This window comes from Marmota flaviventris, chromosome 2, assembly GCF_047511675.1.
Source record: "Marmota flaviventris isolate mMarFla1 chromosome 2, mMarFla1.hap1, whole genome shotgun sequence".
NCBI classification, from domain to species: Eukaryota; Metazoa; Chordata; class Mammalia; order Rodentia; family Sciuridae; genus Marmota; species Marmota flaviventris.
Window position 1 is genome coordinate 181,458,701 of NC_092499.1, and position 13,722 is coordinate 181,472,422.

The 13,722-nt window shown below is 36.6% G+C and overlaps 1 protein-coding gene across 2 annotated transcripts in view; it reads left to right on the top strand.

Annotated features, from left to right (window-relative positions):
- Positions 1 to 13,722, top strand: part of Phf20 (PHD finger protein 20) — a 126,082-nt gene that overhangs the window by 66,172 nt on the left and 46,188 nt on the right. The window contains exons 7-9 of one of the 2 annotated variants that reach the window (XM_027945356.2): positions 3,942 to 4,055; positions 5,164 to 5,352; positions 6,301 to 6,480. In XM_027945356.2, the coding sequence (XP_027801157.2) occupies positions 3,942 to 4,055; positions 5,164 to 5,352; positions 6,301 to 6,480 (483 nt within the window). The remainder of the gene's footprint in view (positions 1 to 3,941; positions 4,056 to 5,163; positions 5,353 to 6,300; positions 6,481 to 13,722) is intronic. The other variant, XM_071608894.1, reaches the window with a different exon arrangement.

The following is a 13,722-nucleotide window of genomic DNA, read 5'->3' on the forward strand; positions in this document are numbered from 1 at the left end:
GAGAGTGATTATTGATAGGAAATTTTCATAAGTCTAAATAAAAAGCTAAGGCTGAGTGTATGCAGCTCAGTTGTTTTTTGGGGGGATTGGCTAACTTCATTTAGCATTATCTTCTCTAATGCCATCCATTTACCTGCAAATGTCATGATTCTATTATTGCTGAGTAAAATTCCATTGTGTATATATGCCACATTTATATAGAGTGCTTATGTAGCATGTGAGAGGTCCTGGATTCAATCCCCAGCACTGCAAAATAATAAACAAATAAACAGTAAAATAAAAAGTTGAGATGGTTAATTGATAAGAGTCAAAGAGGACATAGATTTAGAGGAAGATATAGTTATTTTAAAAAGAAGTATAAGCTTGGAACTCCTAGAAAACCAAGGATGAAACAAATCTTGATTTCTTCCTAAGCCAAATATTCATTTTCCAGATTGATTGTATAAATGAAGAATCTCCTAGGGTTCTAGACCAAACCTGTTCATGATTAAATATGTGGCGTTGGTCTTTAGACATTCTTCCTTGCATATTCCCTATACAAATATTGAAAAACTGTGAATCTCTTAGCACATTTTTAAGTAATATCTAGTTTTTTAAAATAACTTTAAAATATAAAGTTTGACGTAAAATATATTTTCATCAAAACAGTGAAACTACAGTGTTAGTTCATTCATTATTCCCTAATATAGTAGCTTTTATTCCCTAATATAGTAGCATGCAAAGCCAATCCTCCTTATCAAACCAAAATGCCCCATCAGATCCAATTTTTGTGGGAAAAAGTCTACCTTAATTTATATCAAATAAATGTATTTTGTACTTACTCCCAATAGACTAGCTTCTCATATCTAAATTCTAATTTTATAGGAAATTAGATAATAGACTGATTTGTCCTCAGATGAAATAAGGGACTTCCCTTATTTCAGTAACTATAGTTGGATTTTATTCTCGAGAGCTGAGCATGCTGCTGGGCATGGTATTGCATGCTTGTAATCTCAGTGGCTCAGGAGACTGAAGCAGGTGGATTGCAAGCTCAAAGCCAGTCTCAACAACTTAACAAGACCCTGTTTCAAAATAAAAAATAAAAAGGGCTGGTGGTGTAGCTCAGTGGTCATGTGCCCTTGGGTTCAGTCCCTGGTAATGGGGGTGGGGGGGTGGGGATGAGTATGTGGAGGTGGGGGCTGAGCATGCTGGACTTGTCCCTATCCCTGAATAGGGGCTAGATCTGTGTATACGGTAGCCACAAGCCACATGTGACTGTTGAGCACTTGGAATTGAGATGTGTTGTATAAAATGAACACTTGGATTTCAAATACTCAGTACAAAAAAAGAGCACAAACTCTTTTTTTTCTTTTGTGATGATGGGGCTCAAATTCAGGGTCTTGTGCATACTAGGCAAGTACTCTATCACTAAGCTACATCCCAATCCCAGTAATTTTTTTTATATTGATTACATGTTGAAATATTGGTTTAAAAAAATTTTTTTATAGTTGTAGATGGACAGAATGCCTTTATTTTATTTGTTTATTTTTTTGTGGTACTGGGGATAAAACCCAGTGCCTTACACGGGCTAGACAAGTGCTCTACCACTGAGCTACAGCCCCAGCCCACATGTTGAAATGTTTTTAAATGTATTAATGTATTAATATGTTTAAATAAAATAAATTATTTAATTTGATTTTTAAAAACTTGTTACTATGACTACTAAAATTTTAAAAATTATGTGGGGCTTCTATTTCTGGCTTTCATTGTACTTCTATAGGTCAGTACTGTCCTTAAATTTAGTTGCTTTCTAGACAGCCTTCTGGGAGATTTTCATAAGAAATACCCCCCCCCCCCCCCAATACACACATACCTTTCTTTTCCTTTTTCCTCTTTAGCCTCCACATATGAGAGAAAACATATGACCTTTGGCTTTCTGAGTTTGGTTTATTTCATTTAACATAATGTTGTCAAGTTCCATCCATTTTCCTGCAAGTGTCATAGTTTTATTATGGCTCAGTAAAATCCATTGTGTATATATCACATTTTCTTTATCCATCCATCCATTGACAGACAACTAGGCTGGTTCCATAGTTTGGCTATTGTGAATCGTGTTGCTGTAAACATTTGTATATATGTATCACTATAGTATGATGACTTTTAATTCTTTAGGATAAATACTGAGGAGTAGTATACCTGGGTCATATGGTGGTGGTTCCATTACTAGTCTTTTGAGGAACTTCGACACTGATTTCCATAGTGATTATGCTAATTCACAACCCTACCAACATTGTAAAAATGTTTTTCTTCACATCTTCTTGGCAATGTGAATTGTTAACAATACTCAAGTTTTGTATGGTCAGTTCTCATTTCTGTAAGGTATCAAAAGGAAAAAGGCTTGCTGGGCGTGGTAGAACACATCTGTAATCCTAGCTACTCAGGAGGCTGAGGCAGAAAGAAGAGAAGGATCAAAAGTTTGAGACCAGCCTCAGCAACTTAATGAAACCTTATCAAGGTCAGCCTCAGTAACTTAGTGAGATCCTGTCTCAAAATAAAAATAAAAAGGACTGGGAATGTAACTCAGTGATAAAGAGCCCATTCAATCCCTAGCACCAAAAAAAAAAAAAAAAAAAAAAAGACTCAGTGGTAAAAAGTATCCCTCAGTTCAATCCCCAGTACAAAAAGAAGGCGACTTGCCAAATATCTCATACATAGTTCAAATCCCCTTAACGAAATTGCTTGGAATAAGTTTTCATTGATTTGGTAGAGCCTTGGGTTCCCTAGCTTGTATAGAATTGATTGGGAATAGATTCTGAGCTATTTTGAGAGGGTTGCTTGTATTTGTGTTTAACTTGGAATGTGTGTGATCCAAGTTCTTACCACTTGGAACAGAAGAATGTTGGCATGTTGGGAAGTCTGAACACAGGAAGAGCCAAGAATGAGGGTGGCCTCGGAGCTCAGCCCTGTTTGTGTTCAGCCATTTGACATGGCAGATGTGCAGATATTGGACTTAGATGAGTTTTTTCTCTCTCCATTTCTTCTTCTCTTCATTCCTTTTTCTTCTCCTACCATTTACTTGCCTTCCTATCTCTTCCCCTTTCTCTCTCACTCTTCCTTACCCACTTTAGCTCTGCCTTCCTGTCAAAAGCTCCCCAGTTTCTTTTTCCTTTTTTTTTTTTTCTTCTTCTGTCTGCCTTTTAGATTCTCTCTTTTTTTTTTTTTTCAGATTCGGGGAGAGCTTCATAAATTTTAGGCTTAAAAATAGCGAGCATAAAAAAAAAAAAAATAGCGAGCAATCTTTGAGGGCTTTGTGTCTGCACTACTGAATTCTGTGAGAGCTTCCTGCAACGTTGACTGTCAAAAGCATGCTCTTCTGAGATTTGCCTGGGCCTTTTTTTTTTTTTTTTTTTAAAGAATATAAATGTTGGCATTCTTTTTAACCTTCAAAACTAAAACTAATGATAACAAATTCAGCAAGAAGAAATTAAAAACAGTAATTAAACTCTAGATATACATTTTAGGAATTAGCATGCATGATGGATTTCAGGAGAATATTGGATAAGTCAGATTCCCCCCCCCCCCCTTTTCTCAGTAGATACAATTTTGAAGAGATGATTTAATGGTGACAAAAATGACTTTTCTGTTGCTCATGCAACTTCAGGTAAAAAGCAGTCATGTTGCACTGTGGTGTTCTAAGAAGAGGGTTTTAAGAAAGCTGGGTCATAAGAGAGAGTACAAAAAGAGATTTAGGATATCAATCTGCAGAGTGTCAGCATGTCCCAGAGGTAGTAATTTCTCATTTATTTCACTGTTTTTTCTTGTGCCTTAGAAATAATGCCCCTTTTGAGGGTTTATTTACAATGCAAGGATGTCTTCATATGTTAAGTAATTTTTATATAAAATGCAAGATTGGACACAGAGAAATTACATATCTTTTTTGTATGGTTCTGTATACATCATAGCTGTGGATTCAAATTCTCAGACTTTGCAACCAATAACATTGGAATTGAGAAGACGGAAAATATCAAAAGGAAGTGATATCCCATTAAAACGTCGTCGACTTGATAAAAATTCATGTGAGTCTCCAGTTTGTGTATGTGTGGCTAGAATTGGGCATTATTTGGGTCAGCCTCCTCTAGGTCCATCCTGTCTTCTATGCCTTATAGGCTCTAATGATTGTTCCTGTGCTGCATGGTAACATACACCTGTAATCCCTCTGACTCAGAAGTCTGAAGCAGGAGAATTGCAAGTTCATGGCCAGTCTGGGCAACTTAGCAAGTCTCTAAGCAACATAAACTCTGTCTCAAAATAAAATATAAAAAGAGCTGGGGATATAGCTTAGTGGTAAAGCATCCTTGGATTCATTCCTCTTACCCTTCCCCCCTAAAAAGATTGTCCTTGATTGCATGAATTAATGTGAATGGGCTGTAGTTGAAACTGGAGTTTTTGCTTAGAAGAAACACAAAATTGTATTAGTGTTGGGTTCAGTGGTGTCATATCCATTTCAATAAACTACATTTGATTTGGATTCCTTTAGAAATTTAAAGGCATAGGAAGGTATGGACTTTATTCCCTAAGTGAAACTTTTTAAAATACTATTTATTGGTAAGAAAAATACCCTGTTAAAGAATTTGTGATGCCTCTAAATAAAACTCTATTGCCTAGCATGTGAAGCCCTGGGTTTAAATTCTCAGTAACCTGCCACTCAAACAAATAAACAAAACTTAATTGACTTTGGATGTTAACATTATAGACTTTCATTTGGGAAGCTCCAAAATAGAACTTAATTGACAAGACTGGGACATGATTTGGCACATATTTTCAGACGCTCAATTCTTTTTTTTTTTTTTTTTTCAGTTTTTGTTTTTTAGTTGTCAAAGGGCTTTTTATTTATTTGTTTGTTTGTTTGTTTATATGTGGTGCTGAGGATCGAACCCGGGGCCCTACACATGCTGTACCACTGAGCAACAACCCCAGCCCCTACACTCTCTTAATTCTTAACAAAATAAAATCTATACTGGCAGAGACTTTGCTTTTGCTTTAAACTATAGAGAAAGGTTAATAATTTAACATTCCAGAAGTTTCTCTTATAATTCTTTACGGAGGCACCTATCCCAGAAATCTGTAGTAACAATTATTTATTCCTGTTGCTCTTTGGATTACAACTCTCTTAATGGTTTATAGCCCAGGAAAAGTCAAAAAACTGTTCCGAAAACGCTGACAAAGACTTGTCCAGGAGACGGTCTTCCAGGCTGTCCACTAACGGGACCCATGAGATCCTAGATCCTAACTTGGTTGTACCAGATTTGGCTGATAAAGTCGATACGGATCCTTCACAAAACAAGTCATCTAGTACCAAGGAACCTGAAGAAGGTGAGTCAGAGACTGTTTTGAAATTGTTTTGCCAACTTGGTGCTTTTCTAGTAAGAACCATCTCTAGCTTCCATAAGTGTTAGGTTGTCTTAAAATCAAATTATTAAATGAGCTGCAGTATTCTCATATGGTTCTTCATTGATTATTCATTCAGTAGACAAGCTTTCTGGATGCATTTGTGGTTAGTTGTGTTTTTATATTATTTCCTGCTGGGTTGGAATACAGTACTAGAAGAGCCCTGCCTCTGTCTTTTCTGGTGCCATCTCACTCTACGCCTCTGCCTTTTGTTGACATTTCCAGTATTTCTCCTTTCACTGTAGCCTCTTTTTTTGTATGTGTATATGTGTGTTGCTGGGGATTGAACCCAGGGCTTTGTGCATGTGAGGCAAGTATTCTACCAACTGAGCTATGTCCCCAAGCCCCTAGCCTCATTCTTGAAATGCTTACAGCCTTGGCTGTATGTGTGGGGACCTGTGAATGTACTTTTTTTTTTTTTTTTTTGGAGATAGGGTCTCACTAAGTTGCTTAGGGCTTCACAAAATTCTGAGGCTGGCTTTGAACTCAAAAAGTCCTGCAGCCTGTCCTCCTGCATCCTTCAGAGCTGCTTGGATTATAGGCATGCACCACTTTTTAAAAAATTTTATTTTATTTTATTTTTTAGATGTCTATGGAGACAATACCTTTATTTTATTTGTTTATTTTTATGTGGTTCTGGGGATTGAACCCACTGCCTCATGCATTCTAGGCAAGCACTCTACCACTGAGCCACAACCCTAGCCTCCATGCCACTCTTATATGTTATGAGATTAATGGGGTTTCTCCAAGTCCCAGGCTTTCTTAGTCTGTTATAGGACTTTTGGTTTTTAGATTGATTGATTGATGAATATGTGTGTGTGTGTGTGTGTGTGTGTAAAATATATCTCAAGTGCTTTCTTTGTTTTCTTCTAGGTCAGTTGAAATCTCCTTTGGAAGCTGGCTCGGTCTCATCTGCACTAACTTGCCACTCCTTTGGGGATGGATTGGGGGCTGTAGGCCTGGAATTGAATTGCAACTCAATGGGAGAAAACACTATGAAAACAGAACCAACATCGCCCCTTGCTGAGTTACAAGAGATTTCAACTGTGGAAGGTTCATATTTAGAGTTAACTCAATCTTCTTTTTACATATAGTTTTGCTTGTGCTTTGTGAACTAAAACAACAACAACAACAACAAAAAAAACTTTTCTAATGATGTTTTTATCATTATTTATTAATAATATTTTTATTTTAATGCTCTAACCCTTTCATTACTGATTTTGGTAATCTGTATTCCCTCTCTTCTTGATTAGCATGGCTAGAGATTTGTCAATTTTGTTAATAGTTTCAAAGAACTTTTTTGAGTATAAAAGTAGGATTTATTCAAGCAAGAAGAAAAGAGACAGAATTCCCACAGGACAAGAGAGGGAGTTTCCCAAGAACTAACCTTTTATTTTAATTTTCTCTATTGTTTTTCTTTTAAAAAATTTAATTTCTATTTCGATTTTTGTTTTCTTTCAATCCTTTGCAAACCTTAGCTCAGTGATTTTAGGTTTTGTTCATCCTTTCTAGTAAAGAGTTTTGTTTTTTTTTTAAATATATATTAGTTGTAGATGAACACAATATCTTTATTTGTTTTCATGTGGTGCCGAGGATCGAACCCAGTTCCTCACATATGCAAGGCAAGTACTCTACCACTGAGCTACAACCCCAGCCCAAGAGTTTAAAATTATCAATTTCTCAGGAAGTACTATTTAAGCTGCATCCTATAGACTTTTGATATGTTGCCCCTCCCTACTTCCTTCTCCTCTTTTCTTCCCTCCATCCTTCCTTGTACTCTAGGGATTCTGATATATATCCCTAACTTTTCACAGTTTAGAGTGAATATTGAACTGCTCTATATAGATTTTTGTGTGGTTCTATTAACTTCCCATTTTGTTCTAGTTCCATGAATTGTATTTACATATGCTATAGAATTCTCAATGCAGTATTATGAGTTTTGCTCTAAAACAGTTATGTCTATGTGTATGTATGTATGACGTATATCTATGTATGTGTATATATGTGTGTGTGTGTGTGTGTGTGTGTGTGTGTGTATATATATATATATATATATATATATATATTTATTTATTTTATTTATTTTTTTTTTGCGGTGGTAGGGCCAGAATTAAACCCAGGAACACTACCATTGAGCTACATCCTCAATTCTTTTTATTTTTAATTTTGAGACAGAATCTTGCCAAGTTGCTGAGGGGTCTCACTAATTTTCTAAGACTCGCTTTGAACTTCTGGACCTTTTTCCTTGACCTCCCAAATTGTTGGGATTACAAGCATGTGCCACCATGTCCAGCTTTGTCAGATTTTGATATTATTTCATAAGTTACTGAATCTCTACCTACTTTTTGGTTTTCCAAGTCTATCTTGTGTTAGAGGTTGAATAATTATTTCCCTTTATTTTGCAATTCCTTTTCTTCTTTCTAATCTGTTGTTAAGCCCATCCACTGAATATTTTTTTTAACTGCTAGAACTTACATTTTCTTAGATCCAACTTCTCTGCTGAGATTTCCATTGTGTTTATTCATTATGAGCAAAGTTTTAATAGCTGTTTTGAAGTCTTTGTCAAATCCGACACCTAGATTTTCTTGGGGTTAATACCTATCAAATGACTTTTCTTTTGACTATGGGCCATATTTTGCCTTTGTTTATATGCCTGATATTTTGGATTGTATTCTGGTCATGTTGAGGAGTTGGTATTATGTTTGTTCCTCTAAGGAGTACTGAGTTCTTTATTTTTTAAATGGCAGTTAACTTGGTTGAACTCAAAGTCCAAATTCTTTTTCTCTGTAATGGGCAGCAGGTGAAGTCTCTGTTCAGGTTTTTGTTCAACTGTTTGTAACTCTTTATTTTTATTTATTTATTTTTTTTAAAGAAATACATAACTTTTTTTTTAACATTTATTTATTTAGTTAGTTATAGGTGGAAATAATGTCTTTATTATACTTTATGTGGTGCTTAGGATCAAACCCAGTGCCTCATGCATGCTAGGCGAGCTCTCTACCTCTGAGCCACAACCCCATCCAGTTTGTAACTCTTTATATTTTTAGAAATGAGAGACATAGGCAAAGTTTATATTGCAAAAGTTGGGGCCACCTGCTTGTGATTTTCTTTTTTCTAATGGATTCTTCCCACCCCTCGAAGAAGTTGTAGCTGCACTGAACTTTGTATTGATTTTTTAACCACCAAGACTGAAAGTTTCTATGTGAATTGTAGCTACCTGATACTATTAACTGGAGTTTGAATTTGGGCAAAAAGATAAAAAATGGGCAGCTGATCTAGTGCCCTTCCATTATCCCAAATGTCTGACTCCTCTTTTGTTTTTGCCATTCTTTTGGTGTTCCCCAGTGCCTTTTCCAGAGTTTATAATGATTATGTATAGAAGGGTTGTTCCAGTATGAGCTATTCTACCATTAATAAAAGAGAAACCTCCACCTTGTGTTAATACACAGCCTTAGGAAATGTTATACCTTTATATCATGCAGGAATTTTTTTCTCTCACATAGTGATTGTTTTTTATACTGATATGGGCATTTGAATGTAATTGATAATGCATACTTTTAATTTTAATAATATTATGTTTGTGGCAAATGGTCAGAACCCAGGATGGTTGAACCTCAAATAAATAACAGTCTTTATCCTAAAAAGGCAAAAGCATATAATCTCCCTTTTTTGTGTATATGTGTACTTTTATTTTAAAAAAATTAATTAGGGACTCTGGCTGTTGCTGTGGCTCAGCAGTAGTGCACTTGCCTAGTATATGTGAGGCACTGGGTTCCATCCTCAGTACTGCAAATGAATATATATAAAGTAAAGGTCCATTGACAACTAAAAAAATATTTTTAGAAAATTAATTAATTAATATTCTTGCCTGAGGGATTGAACCCAAGGCCTCCTGTATGCAAGGCAAGTACTCTACCATTGAGCTATCCTGGACCCTTATTTCCTTTTTCTAAAAACAGTTCTATGGCATATACTTGTAATCACAGCAACTTGGGAGGGTGAGGCAGAATGATTTGAGGCCTGCCTTGGCAATTTAGTGAGACCCTGACTCAAAATTAAAAATGAAAAAATCTGGAGAGGTAGCTCAGTGGTAAAGTGCTCCTGTGTTCTGTCCTCAGTACAACAAACACACACACAAAAATATACAAATAATATATGCTATTGGCAACAAACAGTATAGAGGTACTCAGATTAAAAGTGAAAGATGTCCTCTGTTTTATTCTTGTACTTTGTTCAAGATTTTTCCCCCCTGTGCATTTACATAGGAGAGCAAATAAGATTTATTATTTTTAAGTGTAATTGAGACATGTGTAGGCTTATTGTTCAGACTTATTTTTATAGCATTTCTTGGCTCTTTATTAGTAAATTTATCTTTCTTTTCTTTGTTTTTGATACGAGGATTGAGCTCAGGGCTTTAAACCACTGAGTCACATCCCTAGCCCTTTTTATTTTTTTTTGTTTTGAGACAGGGTTTTGCTAAGTTGCTTACGGCCTTGCTAAGTTGCTGAAGCTGGCCTTGAACTTGAAATCCTCCTGCCTTCACCTCCTGAGTTTCTGGGATTTCAGGCCTATGCCAGTGAGACACTTCCTTTTTTTTTTTTTTTTTTTTTTTTTAATAAATAGTTTTTAGTTGTTGATGGATCTTTATTTTCTTTCTTTTTTATATGCAGTGCTGAGAATCGAACCCAGTGCCTCACACATGCTAGGCAAGCTCTCTACCACTGAACAACAACTGCAGCCCAAGACACTTTTAAGAAAGGATTTTCCTGGATACTGATAGTTGATAAATGATGAACAACATTATTGGTTGATTTTAACCAGCTTCATTGTTTCTAGATCTGTCATAATATTGCAACTCTTTTTCCAAATGGTGTTTAAAGTACATCCTAATTATTGGTGTAGTAATTTTTCCCCAAGAATTCTGTTGGATTGGCAGTTTTAAAAAATATATCAGGGGCTGGGGATGTGGCTCAAGCGGTAGTGCGCTCGCCTGGCATGCGTGCGGCCCGGGTACGATCCTCAGTACCACATACAAACAAAGATGTTGTGTCCACCAAAAACCAAAATGTAAATAAAATTATTAAAAAAAAATATATCAAATATTAAATAGAGAATATTTTGAAAATTATTGCAAAAAAGGATTTTAGTATGTTTTCTAAGGCTAAGTCACAGTTATTCATTGATGTTCTTCACTGAAAAATATAATAATGCTTGAACATAAGATCATCCCATGGTGCATGTTGGCTTAGTATGCTCATCTTTTTCCTTGCACTGGAGATTGAATCCAGGGGTTCACTGAGCCACATCCCCAGTGCCTTCCTGCCCCCCCCCCCCCTTTATTTTGGAGATAGGGTCTCACTAAGTTGCTGAGAATGGCCTTGAACTTGTTATCCTTGTTTCTTAGCCTCCTCAGTAACTGGGATGTGCCACTGCATCCAGATATATTCATCTGTTTTGAATCACCAGGAGAAAACAATGGAAGATTCTGCTTAATGTTGATTATTAAATGCAATTTAATTTTTCTTAGGCAAATATTCATTCAGGAAGACCAATTTCTATTTTTTAAAAAATCTTTTTATTAGTTATTGATGGACCTTCATTTATTTATTTGTTTATATGTGGTGCTGAGACTTGAACCCAGGGCTTCACACATGTGAGGCAAGCGCTCTACCACTGAGTCACAACCCCAGCTCTGCATACTTTTTTTTTTATTATTTTTTTTTTAGTTGTAGATGGACACAATACCTTTATTTTATTATTTTATTTATTTATGTGGTGCTGAGGATCGAACCCAGTGCCCCACACGTGCAAGGCAAGCGCGCTACCACCCAGCCCCTGCATACTTGTTTTTAATAAATTTTCACAAGTTGTAGTCTCTGACTTAAGGCAGTTAGACCCCTATTAAAACAACTAATTTTTCTTTTTCCTTCTATAAATTTCAATATATGCAAGGAAAAATTAAAACCAAGCAAAAGAGAGTGAAAAGATCTCCCTTATATAGCCTCACTTATTTATTTATCTCTTCACATATTATGGTACTGAAAATTGAACCCAGGGGTACTCTACCACTAAGCTACATCCCCAGTTTTTATTTTTTTAATATATATTTTTTATAACTTTATTTTTTTATGTGGTGCTGAGGATCAAATCTAGTGCCTCACCTGTGATAGGCAAGTGCTCTACCACTGAGCTACAGCCTCAGCCTCCCAGTTGTTATTTTGAGACAGGGCCTTGATGAATTGCCCAGATGTCCTTGAACTCATGATCATCCTGCCTCAGCAGTTGTTGGGATTACTAGCATGTGTCATATACCCAGTTATTGCCCTGTTTTCTTGAAGAAAACATGTTACTAGTTGGTGTTTGGTTCCATCCTTTTAGATATAGTCTGTGCATTTAAACCATACATAACACATGGCTTTTTAAAAGAAAAGAATAATGGGATCATATTATTATTATTCAGTGGCTTGCCATTTTCATATACAGTATTTTCCCATGTCAGTTCCTATCTTTTTTCACAGTGACATGATTTATTTCATTATATGGTTGTTCTGTAGTTTATGTAACTAGTCTCTGCTTAAAGTCATTCAAGTTATTTCTAAGTTTTCACTGTTAATTAATTCTCCCTGTTTTAGTTCAGTCTTTTTTTTTTTTGGTACTGGGGCTTGAACTCAGGGGTACTCAACCACTGAGCCCCATCCCCAGCCGTATTTTGAGACAGGGTTTCACTAAGTTGCTTAGTGCCTCTCTTTTGCTGAGCCTGGCTTTGAACTCGCAATCCGCCTGCCTTAGCCTCCCCGGCCGCTGGGATTATAGGCATGCGTCACTGCACCTGGCTTCTCCTTGTTTTATAGACAAAGAGCCTGATATGTGGCAAAAAGGAATGACCTAGCCAGAGTTGCACACTTTCCACTGATTGGTAATGCTAAGCCTCTAATTCCTATCTTGTGTCCGTGTGTCTCATTCCATCTGATGGGTGGTATGTACATCAAGTGGAGTTGCTGCCTTTAGAGACTTTACACATGTAATCCCATGAGTGCTTGATGGAGCAGTGTGTACATTTAGACCTTGAGGCAGAGAGGGCAGCTAGGTTTGAAAGGTAGTGTGTGCTGCACATTATGTAGTGTACTTCAGGACAGGCTGGCATCTTCAGAATTCTTTAATTTGAAGGGGAAATGTATTGATTTAGGAGATGAATGATGTTTCTTGTGGGAGAAGAGCTTGGTGGTAAATAGAGGAGGATCCAGAAAGATTGCTATAGAGAGGCTGTTGCTGAGAATCATTTACCAGGAATGTATTATGTAAGTGAGCAGGAAATGGGTCGGGATCTTTACTAGAACATCCCAGGGACCTTTGTCACTGCCCCAAGCTGCTGCTAAAACATTGGTGTTTTCAAACTGAGATGGAGTCACTTGCTGAGAAATTGGTTGAAGGAGGCTTTTGCGCAGTCGGAGGAGGAGCTGGTGGAGGCAACACATTTACTCCAGAGCTGCAGGGAGGCTGCTGGCTGCTCCAAACCCAGCTCTGACACATGGGGCAGCTCTGCCATCTTGTGGAATGAATGCTTAGTGAATTTTATTTTATTTTTAGGTGGGGACCAAATGCATTCTTGGTGAGAGCATTGAAATGTTCACCAGAACTGTGGGTTGTAGGATTGCTTTCCTTCCATCCAGCTATTTTGTGACCTCAAAAGTATTTTTGTTTTTCTTTCTTCTTCTTCTTTATTTTTGCAGTGGGGTACTGGGGATTGAACTCAAGGGCACTCGACTACTGAGCCACATTCCCAGCCCTATTTTTAATTTTTTTTTATAGACAGGGTCTCACTGAGTTGTTTAGCGTCTTACTTTTGCTAAGGCTAACTTAGAACTTGCAATTTTCCTGCCTCAGCCTCCTGAGCCACTGGGATTACAGGCATGTGCCATCACACCCAGCTCAAAGTATTGTCTTTTTTTAAACCTTTATTTAATTTATTTATTTATGTGGTGCTAAGGATTGAACCCAGGACCTCACACATGCTAGGCGAGCACTCTACCACTGAGCCACAACCCCAGCCCCTCAAAATATTTTCTTAAGTATAAGTCTGTACATGTGTGCATGCACATACACATGCACACACACACTGTGTGTGTGTGTGTGTATAGTATATGTGGTATACATTTAGTGTACATATGTATATTTACATAGAATTTGGAGATATAGACATCTACGCACCTATATACACATGAACACATTCTATACATATATGCACACATATTTTATACATGTACATTTTATATATATATGTACATATATGAATAT